The sequence below is a fragment of the Lathyrus oleraceus genome, chromosome 1 (assembly GCF_024323335.1).
Source record: "Lathyrus oleraceus cultivar Zhongwan6 chromosome 1, CAAS_Psat_ZW6_1.0, whole genome shotgun sequence".
Classification (NCBI taxonomy): Eukaryota; Viridiplantae; Streptophyta; class Magnoliopsida; order Fabales; family Fabaceae; genus Lathyrus; species Lathyrus oleraceus.
Genome location: NC_066579.1, coordinates 204,720,708 through 204,740,585, shown reverse-complemented (window position 1 = coordinate 204,740,585; position 19,878 = coordinate 204,720,708). Strand labels below are relative to the sequence as shown.

Here is a 19,878-nt window from a genome sequence, read left to right as displayed (position 1 = left end):
ATGATAGTGCCTCCTAATACCAAGATTCCTCCATTAGAACAACGAAAGAAACGAGGTTTCTATAAATATCACATTTTTTTGGGCCAAAAAACTTCACAATGCTTTCTTTTCAGGGATCTTATTCAGAACGCAATCAGAGATGGTCGCCTCAAGTTCGCCGACAAAGGAAAAAACCAGATGAAAGTTGATAATGATCCCCTTAACATTGCTGAGACCAACTATGTTGAACCTGTTGAAATCAACATGGTTGACGTGAGGGAAGTGGAGGCTATAAAAGCAACAGGAACTGGAGGCTACACGCTGGATGGAAAGCAGGCTACTGATGGCCTAAGTAACGACGTTTCCTTTGGAATCTCTGTCAAAGGTAAACAGGTTGCTAACGTCGAACCAAGGGCCACTGAAGGTCTCAAAGGAAAAACAATCGAGGCTACTGAGGGCCTGAGAAAGAAGTTCGAAGCAATTTCAATCACTGATGGTGCCAGTCTAGGTGTCAACATGGTAGATCTGAAGCAAACCCCCCAGAAATGGAGGAAGTGGAGGAATGTTTGAAGACGGAGCAAGAAGGGATGAAGTTTGGCTATCCCAAAGCCAACGAAAGCTTATGTGAGTATCTTTGGAGATGTCATAAAAAGAATGCTGACATGTTGCTGTGCCTAAGATGCAGCATGAGGATATCTCAAAGGGTGGCTGAGGATTACGAGAGATGGCAACGAACAAAGACGGAGAGAAATTAGAGGAAAGAAAGCCAATTGCAGAAGGTGTATTCCACACCAGGAGAAAGCTTTATGGGTTTCATTGTGCGCTGCTACAAATATGAAACGGAATGTTTGATGTGTCCCAGGTGTGGGGCAGTGTACAACAGAGAATTAGGCGAAGCATTTGAAAGAATCCCATATGACCAAGGTTGGGACGGACATGGAGGTAATCCAAACATGTATAGCTTCGACAAGAGGGGAACACCTAGGAGGCCAAATAGCCCTCACCCAAGGGTGAAGAGAGTCATGTTTAAATTTCCAGCAGAAGTCCCTAAGGACAAGTGGACTCAGGCGGGACCAAAGAAAGGAAAGTGGAGGAGTTTCGAAGATGGAGGAAGAACCTCGTGGGCGTATAGAAAATAATTTCAGGCATCCAAAAGAGAGGCTATCAAGCTAGAAAATTATAAAGGAAAGAACCTTATGTCAAGATCCGAATGGAGAATACATTAAAGGATGAGGAAAGCAGAAAGAGATATGAATCTAAAAGAAACTGGAGAATCCAGCAGCGTCAAGATTCCCCCAAATATCATGGATTCAACCAAACCACCCGTAGGAAGAAAGTTATTTCCAGATGAAAATATAACTCAAAAGGTTCAGAAGGAACAAGCAAGAGAAGAGGAAATGCTCACAGATGATTTCGATTTTGACGGAGTGTCTTCTGTGAATATGAATTGCAACGTAGTCTCAGTCCTACCGTACGAGTATAACCAGAAAACAGAGGTCAAAGATAATGAGGAAGCGGACCATGCGGAGATGGCGAAGAATCAACCAGTGTGTTATTATGTTCTGAACAGTGGTGTTGTCAAAGAACAGAACGCTATGTTCGAAAGGCCGCACCAGGGGATGCAGAATCACCTCAAGCCCCTATACATTAGGGCCAAAGTTGGACAGGTGGGAGTGAATAAAGTCTTGGTGGACGGGGGAGCAGCAGTCAATTTGATGCCCCAATTCATGTTGAAAAAGATAGGGATGTTCGACATAATATTTGATCATCAATAAAATATAATTCTATTCATCCACATCTATGATGTTTTGTTTTTACTTTTTGCTTTATTCTGAAAATGGTAATCACAAGAAAAACATAAATAAATAAATAATAATTTGTCCATCTTCATAATATTTGCTCGCAAATCACTTCTCTAAAATCAAAATATTAAATCATTATGCAGGTTGGTTTCTAAACCCATTGAATACAATGATCCTACTCCTTCGCCAAATTTTGGATTCCCTGTGTTTGAGGCTGAGGAAGAAAGTGATGAAGAAGTGTCTGGTGAATTGTCTCGTCTTCTTGAGCATGAAGGAAAAACCAATCATCCATTTGAAGAGCAGATTGAGTTAGTCAACTTGGGTTCCAAGGACGATGTGAAGAAAGTCAAGATTGGGTCTCGACTGTGTCCAGATGTTAAGAAGGGGTTGATTGATCTTCTCCGAGAGTATTCAGATGTATTTGATTGGTCCTATCAAGACATGCCTGGGTTGGATTCTGAGATTATGGAGCATAGATTTTCGTTGAAGCCAAAATGCCCGCCAGTCAAGCAGAAGTTTAGGAGGACTTGTAAGACCCCAATTTTGACCCTAAGATCCCTCATGCAATTTCATCATATGCATAAGCATGGGGATCATGCCTTGGAATCCTCCTTACCTATCTTTCATTGGGTTTGTTTTGGGAGAGATCACCAAGCACTATGTGATTGTATCATACTTGCATATTATCATTTTTTACTAACCAAAATACCAAAAATATGTCTTTGCATTTGCCTAACTCTTTTGTAGGTAGGGCATGATCACCATTGATCTATCAAGTCCACATCTAGGGTTTAAGACCCTCATTGCAAAGATCACAACCAATGATTGATCCACAATGGCTCTAAGCATCATATATGAGTCCCAATGATGTCTACATGTTATTTTGATCAAGTTTTCTTCAAGAGTTTGAAGTTGGTTTGCCTTGAAAACCCTAGTTCATCTGGGTATCTTGTGTAACTTCTTCAACAAGCTTCCTCATCAATTGATCAAATTCCTAAAGGGAAACTTCAAAATTCATCATCTTATGCATATATGATCTACCATGAGCCTAAAAAGTCAAGAGAATTGCAAGTTAGCAAGTTGGTTGATGGTGGTTGGCCAGAGGAATTCATCTGATCAAAATTGGGTCTCCCTAGACCCTATCTCCTACAATTACCATCATATGAAAATGATTCCAAGAGAAATGTTACTCTAAATGACATTCCAAACAACTCTCATGTTGAGTTCTAGAGCTAGTCTTGCTTGGAAAGTCATTTTCTATGTTGGAACATTATAGGTCACTTTGTCTAAACCCTAATTTGAAAGTCAACTTCCCAAGGCCATAACTTGCTCAATTTTTATGAGATGAAATATTTTCAAGTTTTACAATCAAATTCAATATGTCTACTTCAACTATATTTGGATTGAAATCTAAATCAACTTTTATGAGCATGTGATATGAGGATACATTATAGGTCATTTTGGACCAATACTATTGAACAAGTGATTTTCCTCAACTTCAAAAATGCATAACGCACTCATTCTAAATCTAAATGATGTCAAATTGGTGACCATTTTGAAGGTATTTGAAAGATATACAACTTTTATGAAGACACTTTTCTCACTTGGAGCTCACATAAAAAATTAAGCAAGGTGGAATAATTGAATATGTGACTTGACACTTAGAAAAATTTTCAACATGTTGAAATTTCTAAACTTCCACCTCAAAAGTCACTATGATACAAGTTCCAAATGGAAAAGTGTTCAACATAATAGTTGTTCCTCTTGATCTAAGCTTTCCAAAAAGTCCTAATGCATTCATTTTGGACTAAGTTTGATAGGTCTGCGCATGGTGTAAACATGCCTGTATCAGTTGGCAAGATCAATACTCCAAATGCCCAAATAACTTTGCCTTTCCATTCAAGCTTCATGCAGACCTCATTTCAGTTGATTGTGAACCTAATTGGATTGCTTCATAGGCCTGCACACGCCCATGCAAGCATGTGCATTGCATTACCAAATTCGGACAATTTTTCAAGTGTGCAAATAACACTTCTCTTGGCTATAAATAGAGGTCTGATGCATCAATTCAAAGGACCTTGCATGCCAGCTTTGCCCCCAACCTTTCAAACCCTCTCAGTTCAAAGGGAAACCTGAGAAATTTCATTTGAAATTTGAGTTTGAATCTCACTGTTCGGAGAATCAAAAACTCCAGGATCCAAAGCTTTGCATTGTTCTTAAGCCACTTCCACAGGCTCCAAAAGCAGGATCAAGCACGAATTAAAGTAAGAGAGATTCATTTATGCACAACATTGAAGGTAATTTTCCAGATTTTTCTTCTCTTCGATTCTCTCTTAATACTCATCAGTTATCTTAGATCCTTGGTTGTCTGAAGTCCTACCAATGTAGGCAAGAAGATTGAGTTGCTTTGAGGTCAAATCGAAGCAACTCAGTTGACACACCTCAAAATTCAACTTCGCATATCATTCTATATATTTGGAGTTAGTTAAAATTAAGGTGATATTCATGATCTACACCATTTTATTTTTAAGATCATGTCCTCTTTTTTCATTTATGATGTGATGATGAATGGATCAGTCCGCCCAAGGTCGCCTGAGAAGACGATCGGCGCTTTGCTCCGGCAATGATGTGGCGTGGTCCAGAGCCATTGATCTACTTCAAAATGTTTTAATCATGAGCGCACATTGTGATTATCATTGGTACAACATGTTAACTCAAGCGCATCATGGAACGTGCACGCTCAACCACTTGATCTAGGATCAAGTGGTCCATGTTTTTTTTATTATCTGATTTTATTTTTTATTCCTTTGATTTTCATTAATTCATATTAATTTTAATATTGATCCAAAAAATATGAGAGTTTCACCAAAAAAATTTAAATAAAATCCTCTTTCATTTTCTGAATTAAAATTATTTTTTGGATCATTATTAATATTTTTCATGATTTAATTTATTTTGTGAATATTTTTAATTGTTTAAAAATACGTATAAGTTGCCAAAATTTCTGAAATTTTTTCTCCAAGGTCCTTTGACCTTGTTTGACCTATGATAAATCTCATGCCCATTTCTTTGGTGTTTTGAAGAGGTTTTAGGAAATTGACCAACCATATTTAATTTAATGCATTATTTTTATTATTTTTAATTGTTTAAATGCCAAATTAATTTTGTATAGCCATTTTAATTGGCTTTGTGAATTTGACTTGTGTTGATGGGCCTTGGTCAAGGTTGATTTGACTTTGTTAGGTTAAGATCATTGGATTTAGGGGATTGATGGAATGTACATTCCATCTCCCAAAGTGAATGAATGATCTTAATTTGGTAAAAGTCCTCCTTTGTCCAATTTGAGTTTGATCTATTCTCCCCCCCCCCCCTTCATCTCATTCCCCTTCTTTATGCATTCATGTCATTGGACCTATGATATCTCAATATCCTAAAGCTAGTTGATTGCAAAATCAACATAAGTATGGATAAGATTAGGTTCCCTACTTTGCATATTCTTTTTGTGTGTGGTATGTTTCATGAGCATGGTTCATCATACTATGTCTCTAACATGCATTAACACCAAAATTATATTGCTCGGCCTCAAATAGTTGAGACTTCTACATAAGTCCAATTACGATTGCTTAACATAGCGTTAAATTTTGACACAAAAAGGCATAGCATTCTAGTTAGTGAGATTGTAAGTCTCCCCTCTTTCATGGTATTGTGTGGAAACTTGGCCTTTTTTCCTTCCTTTGGAAGATGTCTTGGTTCAAGGATCCATGCTTGTGATAAGTGGGTTGAGTGTTCTCCAAAGAATGACTTAAAGAAAAGCAAAGCAAAACCAATACTAACTTCTAACTCATTAACAACTAACATTTAATTTTAAGTCCTTTACTTTCAATGCAATTTAATTTTTAAGCTCTATTCATTTTCCATTATTCATATCATTCTAATTGTTTATGTTAATGTCATTTTCACTTTGTCCACTTGGACCATATTTTGTGATATATTTTGTTTGTGTATACTTGTATTTGTTTGTGTGGTCTTTGACCATTAATGTACATAACAAGAACAAAAACCCTAAAAAATGTCTTGTGTGGACTGTTGGTTTTATCTGAGATAATTGGACTAAGAATTTAGGCAACACTCCATATGCAAAGGACTTGGCCAATGCCAACTTTCACGTAACCAGGTGCTTGTGATTTGAAACTTCATCTGATACATCATTGAAGATCCATTTGAGTACATCTGCAACATGATCATTATGAAGCTGTTATTTTGAACCTGTGACTTAGTGCATTATGGAATTCATCTGCTACATGAGCAAATTTGAAGAAGATCATGGAGTTGCTAAGCTTGGATGTGGCTATATTTATTTGATGCCTTTGTCTTCAAGGTGATATTTTGTGCATTGTTTGTTGCTTGATTCAAAAGTCCAAGGGAAATTTGGGTTTCTATATGACATTCTTGTCTATTGGATTGCAGCCCATTGGTCAGATATTTTCAACTCTTAACTTTTAATTTTTATGCTTAGGATTAGTCTCTTCATATCCTCCCCACTTCTTTAATTTCAAAATCTCTCCCTCCTTTTAAAAAAAACTTCTTTGTTTGAGCTTGTTTTCCAAACTTTGACCATTTTATAAACTAGGAACTTTGCCCTTAAGCCATTGCATTTTCAAACTTCTTTTCTTAATCGAACTTGTAAATAGACTTAACTATACTTGACTTAAAATTTTCAAAAGCCAAAAAGAAATAACTCATTCAAACCATTTTTAGGCCTTTGTGCCTTTCAAACTTAAATTTTTGTTAAAAAGCAATGCATCCATTTTAAATTTATACCACAAACTACGAGGTTTTGATGCCTCATTTTTATGTTGGTACGTAGGCACAAATTAGAAGGTCTTATCAAACACAAAAATATAATTAATGAATTCTTTTCTCATCCCCCCCCCCCCAATTCTATTTTATTGCAAATATCATTTGTACAAAAACACATATGCACACAAAAAGGGGCTCCCTAGGAGTACCTAGGACACTTTGGATGCTAACATCTTTCCTCTATGTAACCAACCCCCTTACCTATAATCTCTGGCATTTTATTAGTTTTGATTTGAAAACTTCTTAGTCTCGGGTTTTGTTCGTACTTTTTCCCTTTTCCCTAGGAAATAATAAAAGCGCGATGGTGACTCTTGTTATTTGATATCTTGCTTATCCATAGCTTGATGATCATGAATTTACAGCTACAAGACTCATCCTGATATGGCATTAAAGATCAAAGAAGAAGAGCAAAAGCAGATTGATGATGGTTTTCTTGTTACTGCTGAGTATCCGCAGTGGGTAGCCAATATTATGCTTGTTCCTAAGAAGGATGCAAAAGTCCGTATGTGCGTTGATTATAGAGATTTGAATAAAGTCAGTCTGAAAGATGATTTCCCTCTACCACACATTGATATGTTGGTAGACAATACAGCTAAATTCAAAGTCTTTTCATTTATGGACGGATTTTCCGGATATAATCAGATCAAGATGGCACCCGAAGATATGGAGAAGACCACATTCATTACACCCTGGGGAACATTTTGTTATAGAGTGATGCCTTTCAGTTTAAAGAATCCTGGTGAAACCTACCAGAGAGCAATGACTACTCTTTTTCATGATATGATGCATAAAGAGATTAAGGTTTACGTTGATGACATGATTGCCAAATCCATTGATGAAAAAGAACATGTTGAGCATTTGTTGAAGTTATTCCAGTGTTTGAGGAAGTACAAACTCCGCTTGAATCCCAATAAGTGTACATTTGGTGTTCGTTCTGGTAAGTTGTTGGGCTTTATTGTCAGCGAGAAGGGTATTGAAGTTGATCATGCCAAGGTCAAAGAAATACAAGAGATGTCTGCGCCCAAAACTGAGAAGCAAGTCAGAGGTTTTCTCGACCGCTTGAATTATATCTCAAGATTCATTTCACACATGACTGTCACATGTGTGCCTATATCAAAGAATATTTTCTTGAACCTCCGATTCTATCCCCGCCTGTTGAAAGAAGACCATTTATCATGTATTTGACTGTGCTTGATGAGAGTATGGGTTGTGTTCTTGGTCAGCAAGATGAAACTGGAAAGAAAGAATACGTTATTTACTACCTCAGTAAGAAATTCACCGACTGTGAAACTTGTTATTCTATGCTTGAGAAAACTTGTTACGCATTGGCTTGGGTTGCTAAGCATTTGCGTCAGTATATGTTGAATCATACCACTTGGTTGATATCCAAAATGGATCCAATCAAGTATATTTTTGAGAAGCCTGCTTTAACTTGGAGGATTATCTGTTGGCAGATGTTGTTATCAGAGTATGATATCGAATACCGATCTCATAAAGCAATTAAAGGTAGTGTCTCGGCTGACCGTTTGGCTCACCAACCGATTGAAGATTACCAATCAGTGCAGTATGATTTTCTTGACGAAGAGTCTTGTACTTGAAAATGAAAGATTGTGATGAACCATTGCTTGAAGAAGGGCCAAAACCTGGTTCCTGTTGAGGCATGGTATTTAATGGAGCAGTTAATCAGTACGGTAATGGCATTGGGGCAGTGATTATTACTTCTCAAGGCACTCATTTTCTATTTACAGCTAGATTGACTTTTAAGTGTACAAATAATATGGTTGAGTATGAAGCTTGCATTATGGGGCTTGAAGAGGCCATTGATCTCAGAATCAAGTTTTTAGACGTCTATGGAGATTCAGTTTTGGTTGTGAATTAGATCAAAGGTGAATGGGGTACGAATCAACTCGGTTTGATACCATATAGAGATTATGTGAGGAGGATTTAAACTTTCTTTACAAAGGTTGAGTTTCATCATATCCCTCGAGATGAAAACCGGATGGCAGATGCTCTTGCAACGTTGGCTTTAGTGATTATGGTGAAGTATTGGAATGAGGTTCCAAATTTGATTGTGATGCATCTTGATAGGCCAGTTCATGTATTTGTTGTTGAAGAGATCAAAGATGAAAAGCCGTGGTATTTTGAAATCAAATGTTTCCTCCAAAGTCATATTTACCGGTTGGGGCATCTTTGAAAGATAAGAAGACTTTGAGAAGATTAGTCGGCAATTTCTACCTGAATGGTGATGTATTGTACAAGATAAACTTCGATATGGTTCTTCTCAGATGCGTGGATAGACACGAAGCAGACTTATTGATGGCTGAAGTCGATGAAGGTTCCTTTGGTACTCATTCCAATGGACATGCAATGGAAAAGAAGATGGTGCAATCAGGTTACTATTGGCTGATAATGGAACCTGACTATTGCAAGTTTGTGAAGAAATTCCACAAGTGTCAAATATATGCAGATAAGATTCATGTTCCTCTGACACTGTTGAACGTCATTTCCTCCCCATGGCCCTTCTCCATGTGGGGGATTGATATGATTGGCATGATCGAGCCCAAAGCTCCGAATGGACATCGTTTCATTTTGGTGGCTATTGACTACTTCACAAAGTGGGTAGAAGCGGCATCGTATACGAATGTGACCAAGCAAGTGGTTGTAAGGTTTATCAAGAATCAGATCATATGTCGTTATGGTGTGCCGAGTAAGATCATTACTGATAATGGATCGAACTTGAACAATAATATGGTGGAAGCTCTTTGCAAAGACTTCAAGATTACACACCATAATTCTTCTCCCTACAGACCTAAGATGAATGGGGTTGTTGAAGCTGCAAACAAGAACATCAAGAAGATTATCCAGAAGATGGTTGTAACATACAAGAATTGGCATGAGATGTTCCCATTTGCTTTACATGGGTATCGTACATCCATCCGCACTTCAATAGGGGCAACCCCTTTCTCACTTGTTTATGGCATGGAAGTTGTGCTCCCAGTAGAGGTTGAGATCCCATCACTGCGTGTCTTAATGGAAGCCAAGTTGACTGAGGCTGAATGGTGTCAAACCAGGTATGACCAGTTAAATTTAATTGAAGAGAAGAGGTTAACTGTCATGTGTCATGGTCAGTTGTATCAGCAAAGGATGAAGAAAGCTTTTAATAAGAAGGTTAGACCTCGGGTGTATCGAGAAGGTGACCTTGTGCTCAAGAAGATTCTATCTTTCAAACCAGATTCTAGGGGCAAATGGACTCCTAATTATGAAGGCTCATATGTTGTTAAGAGAGCCTTTTCAGACGATGCTTTGATTCTCACAACTATGGATGGTGAAGAGTTCACTCGTCCTATGAACGTCGATGCAGTCAAGAAATACTTCACCTAAAAAGAAAAGAACAACTCGCTAAGTTGAAAACCCGAAAGGGCGGCTTAGGAAAAAATTAGCGTCTCGGTGGATTGAAAACTCGAAAGGGCGATCCAGGCAAAAGTTAGAGACATAAAACAGAAAGAATTATCCCGATAAATTGAGTACCCCACCTTAGGGAAATTTATGCAAAATTAGGGATTATGGCAAGTAACTGCATCCTGTTGATCTTCAGTTTTGAAGACATTGTTGAGCAAGGTGGTTCGGTCTGTTCCCTCGTCCCCTGTAGCGGCCAAGAACACAGTGGATATCAAGAGTTGGTAGGAGGATTAGTGATCATTGTATTCAATGTAGCCCTTTTTCCATGTAAATTACCATTTTTCAACTTTTGTAAAGATCTATAGAGTCTTGTCATTTACAGACTACCATTCTATTAAATAAAGTTGAGCTTTTATCCAATTGTTTCTACTCTTGTTTAATTCAGCCAAATAGATTTAAATTTTATTATGATCATTTTTGAAATTAAAATTTTAATCAAAACAATATTTTCTTAAACATATAAAAGCATTAATTTTAAGCAATCAATTTCATTAAAAGAAATATCAACAGTGGTTTGAAAGCGGTAAGCCCTAAATGAGGAGCATTATTGGTTCTCCCCAAGCAGTTGGCGTAACTCCGGTCTTTCATCCCCGGCAGTATGTCATCATCCGGTGTTTGTTGTTTCCCTCGGCCAAGTTCATCGTCATCCCCATCTGAGTTTATGATCGTCCTCCCTCGGGTTGTAGGCATTTCATTACAACAGTTTTCTTGGTTTCGGAAGAACTTTATTTCCCCACAAGTCGTCATCAGATTTGTCCCTAGTCAGAGCTTCTTCCTGGTTTCTGAGCAGCTATTTGTGTTTATCCCCTACAGGGTTGTCTCCCATTTGATATGTTGTTGACCTAAAATTCCCCGCAGAGTTGATTACAGTTCCCTCGATGGATCTTCTCCTTTCTTCCCCAGCTAGGGTTGAGCCTTCGAGATGTTTGATCTCTTCTCCAGCAGTTGTTTCCCCCCCTTGTGGATTGGCCGAGAATTGTACCGATGATTCAAATCAGCGAAAGTTGTATCCTTTGTGATTGTTTTGTCAGCATAATCATCATATATGCATATACATATACATATACACTCATATAGCTTCAATTATTTCATTATTGCATTTTTTAATCCTCTACTATGGTGGTACTTTATCCCCATACAAGTTTGGTGTGTCTGTCCTCCTTCAACTGTAGAGTGTCAGCCCCCTAAGTAGAAAGACTTGAACCTTTCTCCTTTCCCCACTGAGTTATTTCCTTGTGGATGATTATTATTTCAGTTTCCTCCCTAGTTGATTATCTGGATGGAACCATTCCCCTTGAGTTATATCCTCATTGGGTTGAGTCTTGATTGACCGTCTCTTTCTAGATCTTACCTAGATAGATGCCTTTGATCCTCTAAGAGTCAATTACCCAGTAACTGGTAGTATTCTTCTTAGTTGGCAGTTTGTTACCTCTTGCCCAATACTCGGCAAAAGTAACCCTTTTTTCCCTAGTGGATTCGTTTTCACATTTCCCTAGGAAGTATATCCTTGATATGTTCATCCTAACCGATGACGAATATTTTCTTCCTCTGGCTTTGAGTTTATCCCTGATATGTTCATCCTAACCGGTGACGAATATTCTCTTTCTGGTATTCTACCCATTAAAAAGGTAGTTGTAATCCCTATTTTGTTCCCCAGAGAGTTAATCCTTGATATGTTCATCCTAACCGATGGCGGGTTTCCTTCTCTTTGCGGTCTTCTGCCTAGTAACCGGTAGCTGTAAATCCTGCTTTTCTCTTTGCAGAGTTTATCCTTGATATGTTCACCCTAATCGGTGACGAATATCCTCTTTGTGGTTTTCTATCTAGTAACTAATAGATATAATTCTTATTCTTTCCCTCAGAGTCTATCCTTGATATGCTCATCCTAACCGGTGACGAATATTCTCTTTCTGGTATTCTATCCAGCATTCGATAGATGTAATTCCTACTTTACTCAGGAAGTTTATCCTTTATATGTTCATCTTAACCGATGACGGGTATCCCCCGTAACATCCCCAGGTAAGTCTATCCTTGATGTGTTCATCTTAACCGATGACGAATTTTCTTTCCTTTGAGTCTATCCTTGATATGTTCACTTTAACCGGTGACGGATATTCTCTCCTTTTGGTCTTCTGCCCAGTAACCGGTAGTTGTAAATCCTATTTTTCAGATTTTTTTCCCCAGCAAGTCTATTCTTACCCAGTGACCGGTAATGAATACACCTCCTGGCAGCCTTCAGCGAGTCATCCTTGATATATTTACCCTAACCGGTAACGGATGTCCTCCCTGTCAGACTTTGTTATCCCTGTACCCAGTAACCGGTAGTGGATAATATATTTCTGCTCCTCCTGTGTTGAAGATCTTTTCTTACCCAGTCGAGTTTGAGTGCGTATTTCCTTAGTGAAATCGTTGTTCCTGCGTGGTTCGAGTATTTCAGTTTTGTTCTGATTTACCCGTTTCCCCTACAAACGTTCCTTGTGCCCCTAGGCTGAGTCTTTCAATTGATGGAATCCCTCGTGTTCCCCAGCTTGTTTTAAGTCGTAGCCTGACCTACGCACAACCTTTTTATGCCCTCAGAGTCTCTGCCTCCCCAGTGAGTTTTCCTTACGGAATGCGTTATACTTCTACGGACTTTCGGTCTCTCTGAATTCTTTTCCTTTGTGGAAATATTTCCCCATAAAGACTTATTTTAACACTCATATTATATGCATCATGAGGTCTCTTAGGGACCAAAATTTATTTCTATATGTTGTTATTTAAGCCCATTCTATTGAGTCGATACGAAGATTTTAACCTTCATCTCCTCGGTTAGAACGTCCTTAAATAGGGGCACCCTTACCATCCTTGGTATATATAAATAGTCTCCCTTTCTTGATAAGGCATTTGATCATGTTGTTAAGTTGGATGCAATCATTGGTATTATGATTGTGTCTTTTGTGGAAATGGAAATAACTTGATTAATCGGGTTAGGTGAACTCTCTGACCGAATATGGGTGAAGGTGAGAAAAACAAGAAAGGGGGGTTTGAATTGTTTTAGAAAATAAAAGCTTTTTCAAAAGTAAAAACACATAGAATTTTATACTGGTTCGCTTATAACACAAAGCTACTCCAGTCCACCCGGTCAAGGTGATTTCGCCTTCAAAAAGGAATTAATCCACTAATCTTGAAAGATTAATACAACCAAACGTCTAAGAGAGTAATCTCTTAGTCCTCCCAAGTATACAGACTACGCAGAGTCACTTGAGGAACAAAAGCAATTTAGCAAAAATAGATTTGTAATCGAGAGTGCTTCTAAGAGTAAGCAAATATTACAGCAGAATAAACAAGCAAGTGTTTTCACGTATGAGCAGCAGCTCGTGAAAAACTAGGAGAGAATGTAAAGAATTTTCTGTGCGTTGTTGTGTCTCTCTCACTGAAGTAGGTTGTCCTTTATTTAGTGGTGAAAGGACCGTTGGAGTGATGACAGAATATTGGCCTTTGATGAGCATTCAATGTCATTACTTATGTGTTTCTTGCCATAACCAATTTGTCTCCCTGAATAACTTCTTTCTAAAAATACCTTCTTTCCATTTGAAGAAATTCTTTTCGTTACTCTTTCTGGATTTGGAGAATCTTCGTCAGAGTCTTTGTTATCTCGAAGTTTCTGTGTCAGAAGGAGATTGTGTTGAGGTTACATCAGAGCTTCTAAGAGTAATGGTCTTCTAGATCATCAGAACTAAGTCCAGTGGATGTTTAGAGCTTCTGGTTCTTTCTACTGTCTTGTTTTGCTCAGAACCAGAACTACTATAGCGCACTTCTTCTTCAGATGCTTCTGATCTTCTAGTACTTTGTTTCTGATCAGAGTTTATATCTGATAAAACGATCAGATTCCTTTGTTGTTGTTCAGAGTCCTACACACTTAGAGAATTTTTGTTAGGGTGCCATTTTTGGTTTCATCCTTTGTTATCATCAAAATCCTGGAATTATATTGTAGAACACATTTTGTTTTTACAATGGGTTTCTTATCTCGACTTCTTTTAATTTCAAGTTGATGCATTCTATCATAATCATTCCTTACAAACTATTTAAAGGAGTGTAAAAGTGAAATTTTGAGCGGGGTCTTCGCTCACGCTTTTCTTTGTATTTATTGATATCTTTTTTGAGTGCTCGATCCCCAATCCTCAATTTTCTCCATCAGCCAACAGTTTCTCCTTATAGTTCATGTAGGGTTAGGCCCTATTCAACAGGTCTTTCAAGTTATGGGCTTCTTTGCGCCCCATTTTTGTTAGAACAAGATTTGGTTCTGCATATATACCTTGAGTTTGATGATAATAATGGTGTATTTGTGTGAGAACAATTTTGGTACCCTAATGGTTTGTTATTGTGTAGCTTTAACTGTCAGTTTTGATTCTGAGTATATGGTGTGCAATGTCATCAGTTTCTAAACAATGAGTTCGAATTCCGCTTCTACGCCAGTTATAAGAAGTTCTGAAAGATGTTCAATATTGCTGCTGCAATATTCTTTCTGCTTCTATGCTGATTCACTCCTGAGAAGATTCTGAGGAGACGCTATATTGCTACTGCAAATTTATCTTAGTTTATGCTTCTGGACGTGACTCTGCTCACCAAGCTTCTGAAGAATGGCAAGTTTTTGAAGTTATGTTACATAGCTGAAGATTCTGAAGATCTCAAGCCATACAATTGAGGTTATCAAGGTTCTGACTGTAGATTCTGAAGACTCTAAAGATTCTAAAGCTACTGAAGATGTCAAGCCAGACTACTGACACTATCAAGGTTCTGACAAAAGATTCTGAAGTTTCTAAATCCAAATTTATGTTTCTTCATTTCATGCTTCATCAACTTTCATCAGAAGTCAATGAACTTGAAGATAAGATCAAATGAGTATGTGATTAAATAGTATATAGTACAAATCAAATATCCTTTCCACTACCTGATTTCATGGGCAAAGGGAAATATTATACATCACACATGTCACTAATTTTGTGGGCGAAGGATAGTACGCAATATTACTCCTTTCACCATCCAACAGTGGATAGACGCTCTATGAGCTTTCCCCATTTTTCCCTTTAACGGTCTTCTTCTTATGCTATGTAATTAAGACTTGGAGACTTGAAGAAAACAAGAACGCTGAATGTCGTCGGTGCTACAACAATTTTGATAAGTTTATTTATTTGTAAAAAGCTATCAACTTTTGTACACAATTTTCTTTAAGTAATTGTTTATCATTTGTGTAAAATCTGCTTGTATAGAAGCAACTTGTAACACATAAAATATCATTCAAACTGTTTGTTTGATTCCTTAAGGAGGCTAGGGTATAGTCGAATCCTTGAGAAGACAAAGAAGGTTATTCTGTGTGAGTTCTTAAGGAGAATAGGGTATAGTCAGGTCCTTGAGAAGACAAAAAAGGTTATTCTTTGTGATTATTGTCATCTGTTGATTATAGTGGATTAAGTCCTTGTGTATAAGGCAAAATCACCTTGGCGGGTGGACTGGAGCAGCTTTGAGTTTCAAGCGAACCAGGATAAAAATATTTGTATTTTTATCTCTTTGTTATTAACTTTTAAGTGTTGTTCTTGAGTTGATAAAAAACTTTTGTTTTGTAAAACCCAATTCAAATTCCCATTTCTTGTGTTTTTCACACCTTCAAGTTTCTCTCAGAATGTGATGTCAGGTCTGAGTCCTTTCTAAAAAATCTAGCACTTGAGACTTTTATATGTTCCCCTGGAGACTACTGCTACCTTGGTGAATTGGTTGATGCATGTGTGTAGAGTTTCCTTCTTTCCTTAAGTCACTCCACTAAGGGAGGCCATAGTTGTTGATTGTGTTTCCTAGATATAAAGTGGGAAGTAAAAGTTTCATAGAACACAGACCTCGAATATATGCTCTCGTCACGCATGGACTTGAACTAGGCTTGAGAAGACTTGATTAAAGTAAGTGTGAAGAGTTTGCATTTTACCTCACCATATGCATGGTAATATTCTAGCCGGTCATCCACGTGTTCGACGTGCTCTTTGGGATCTTCGTTTCCATTGTAATCTTGAAGTTTCAAGGGGTTTTCTGAGGATCGTGGAATCCTGTCGTCTAAGATACGAGCAGCCAGAGGATTATTTTTCCTTGGTTAAGCTGAAGTAACTTCTTCTTTCCCTTCCCTTCTTGCTGAGTGATGGGCTTCTAGAAGGTGTGGCTGCCCATTTTCCCTCTAGGATCGGGTGAAGATGTATGATACATATGTCCTCGATGGTCTGCAGATTCCTGAATCTCCTCCTGGTCTTTCCTTGGTCCCATAACTTTTTGTGAGGCTGCTTTCGGGATGGTGTTTTTTGGGCGACGTTTTGCAATATATCCTCTATTCGAGTGCGTCTGTTCGCGATAGCTTGAGAGTTTGTTGTTGAACCATTCAGAACATTCAAGTCAATAGCTCGTGAGTGGCTTAAAGACCTAGATTGTCCTACAAGAGTTGGAAAAATCGAGAAGTGCTCCGCGTCTGGTGACTCGGTAGGTGCCTCTGGTCAGGCAGACTGTCCACCTACGTGAACTACGGGGCATTCACTACGAGTGAAGGAAACTGAGAAGCTCATTGGATCATCTCTGGTTGCACAAGGTTTGAATGTAGAGTAGGAGGAGTAGACGGGTGAGGGTTTCGCGCTACATCGGTGATTGTAGTAGCTTGTCGTTGGGCAGCACAACTAGTGGCTTTTGATGGTGCCTTTTCTTGATTATTCTAGTGAGAGGATTTCGATTAAAAATTTGGTGAGATTGACTTAGAAATGTATATCTATTCTTCGTTTGAAGAAGATTTGAATCCTAGGTCACTAAATCGTCTTAATCATAGGAATTCGTTATCGTTACCACAATCGATGTCAACGTTTTGTTCGAGAATATAATGATGATTGTAGAGATAAAATTGATTGTTACCTCATGGTGGAGTTGAGTTCTGATGCGTGGATGAGACTAACCTACAAAATTAGCATTCCAACACTCAAGTTAATGAAAAAATTAATAATATAATCTAAAATGAAATCTGATTGTATTTAGAAATATGAAAGAGTGTGAAGTGTGAAGTGTGGATGACCGCTAAATAGATCCGACGGTGTAGACTGTGTTCTTAGATGGGGTAACATGAGAAGGCTTAGCATTACATTTGTCCATTTTCATCATATTTTACGTTCTTCGAGTTTAGAGTATTACGTTGTATTGGACCTTCTTTTATAAAAGGCAAACTCTATAATAAAATACATCATATATTAATCATAGTTTAAAAGATAAATATTTGTATAGTATATAAAAAGTAACTAAAATATTAATTATTGAATGAATCAAAGTATGTCAGGAATAAAATATTCTTAGTTGAAAATTTTGCTTAATCTGTTTTTAATAAATTCATAAACCTTCATTTTGATTTATATTTTCATAACTTTTTTTTTAACACGCTCAACGTTTGTATTGTTAGTTTCAATGAGATTAAGGATTCGACTCTAAACCTCTTCACATCTACTAATTCATCCTTAGTATATTTACTTATAATTTGAAATAAAGAATAATAGAATATTAATTGTTTAATCATCATTATTTTATTTAAAATAATAAATAAATAAATATGGTCAATTAAATAAATATTTTAAAATAAAAAGTCTAATTTGATAGAAAAACAATATCTATTTTTACCTCTAAATTAAGTTAAATTACAAGTTTTCAATTAAAAAGTTTAGTTTGAATTTCAATTTCAGTCAATTTTCTCAAATAGAAGATAAAACTGAAATCGTATTAATATTATCGTGTTCATGCATATTTAATTTAGGAGTATATTAATAATATCAGAAATAAATTTATTTTTTTGACAGAAAAATTATGACTGAATTGACTAGCAATTTCGTTCCAAAACATATAAAAAATTAAAAAGATAAATCACAACTTAAAAATAAAATGCTTAGAAATGCAAAAGTAACGTCAATAAATATGATTTTATTGAAGTAGTATGTCATAAATTACCCCAATAGATCCTATCAATTATTAAGACGAGACTTCAAATTACTCCAAATGATTGTAAAAAATTAAATTAACTATGATAATAATTTTTTGATAATATAACATACATTAAATATATAATATAATTCAAATGATTATATCAATATTGTTAGATCGGTTTTTTTTTATTGAGTCTCAAACTTGAAACTTGAATCTAAGATATTTAATTTACGTGTAAATTCATGGTTGTATTTTTAATGTAATTTATGAATATAAAATAAATAGTGTATTTTTAATGTAAATTAAAAAGAAAAATAACTCAAGTCAAGTTATTGTTCAAACTTAACCTTAATAAATAGTGTATTTTCCTTAAGAGTTCTCTTTTTGTTGACCGTAGAATTAGTTTTTTCTTATCTGTTTTATTCTTTATATAACATCTAAGGTAGTTTATCAAAGCATAAATACTCTTCACCAGTAATTATCAAACTATACGAACTTTTGCATTCTTATTAAAAAGCTCTAAATCTTTTATTTTGTGATTTCAGAAAAATGTCTGAAAAAATTTCTATCGGAAATATTGAAGATAAGAATTTCAAACGCAAATTGATTAAAGAATTAGAGCTAGAATTGGAAAATGAATCGACAAATATTGCACCATCATTTCAAATTGATTCAGAGAAAGGAAAAATGGTTGAAGAGACGAAGCAAGAACTGCATAAAGAAACTAAGGTAATAACACCATCCGATGAATTTAAAGATTTAATGTCTTTGAGGCTTGACAATAACACCAAACCAACTTCCAATATGTTACAGGATAGTGAACATTCAAGTTCATCCAAAAATGTTATTACTGAAGTTTTATCTGAGGAAGTGAACGAATATTTCTGTCTTTTTTGTAACAAGAAATTCTCGACTTATCAAGCTCTTGGAGGACACCAAAACGCTCATAAGCGTGAACGTGACTTCAAAAAAAATGAACAAAGAAAGAGGGAGGAGGAAATGGATTCCACCCTAAGTTTTAGATCTAGTTTTTCACACTCTTATCCTTATTCAAAATCTATTCACTATCAAGGGTATCCTTATTTATGTGGCAACTTTCAACAATCAATTGAAACTCATATGAACAATACCATGCCTTCTTTGCTTGGTTCTCCGTCTCTGGGCTATGGAGGTATGTATATGCCAAATACACCTTCTCCACCACCTTCTTTGTTTGGTTCTCCGTCTATAGGCTATGGAGGGATGTATATGCCAAATACACCTTCCCCGCCACCTCTATTTGTGATGCCAATATCAAAGCCACCCATCACAATACCACAATTTGGGATGACTAATTTTTTGGATGGAAATCAAACTTATGCGCTGCCAATTTCTCAAAGGGCAAGCATTATGGAGTTGAGACTTTCTGGTCAAACTAATCAAACCCTTTCATTTCATGAGAGTACAGAAGAAATTTTCAATGCTCAATTTCCTTCTCACGATCTTCCAATAGAAACACATAATTTTATTGGAGAAGGTCAATTTCAAGCAGAGACTAATTTGTCTTCTTCATCTACCGAATCAATAATGGAAGAACTCAACTTGAATCTCAAGCTTTAAGATTTATCTACCAAATAAAAGAACATTAGGCACATATTGTGACTTATGTTTTCATGATCACCTCGTCGTTTAATTTATGTTTTGTTGTTTTGGTTTATTTTCTTCCGTATCTTAATGTACTTTGTTTCATGAATAAATAAAATCTATATTTTTATTAATATTAATATACTTAATTATCGAGTAAATCTATATTTTCTTCAATTGCCCAAACATC

General features: G+C 36.5%; 1 protein-coding gene across 1 annotated transcript; it reads left to right on the top strand.

Moving 5' to 3' along the window:
- Positions 1-18,784: 18,784 nt before the first annotated feature.
- LOC127115617 (zinc finger protein JAGGED) lies at positions 18,785-19,713 on the top strand. The gene has a single exon (XM_051047119.1). It carries the CDS (start codon positions 18,828-18,830, stop codon positions 19,662-19,664), a length of 837 nt encoding a protein of 278 aa, XP_050903076.1. The 5' UTR covers positions 18,785-18,827; the 3' UTR covers positions 19,665-19,713.
- The last annotated feature ends 165 nt before the right edge of the window (positions 19,714-19,878 follow it).

Excerpts from the sequence above, each read along its gene's own strand:
- LOC127115617 (XM_051047119.1), top strand. The coding sequence starts at position 18,828 with ATGTCTTTGAGGCTTGACAATAACACCAAACCAACTTCCAATATGTTA.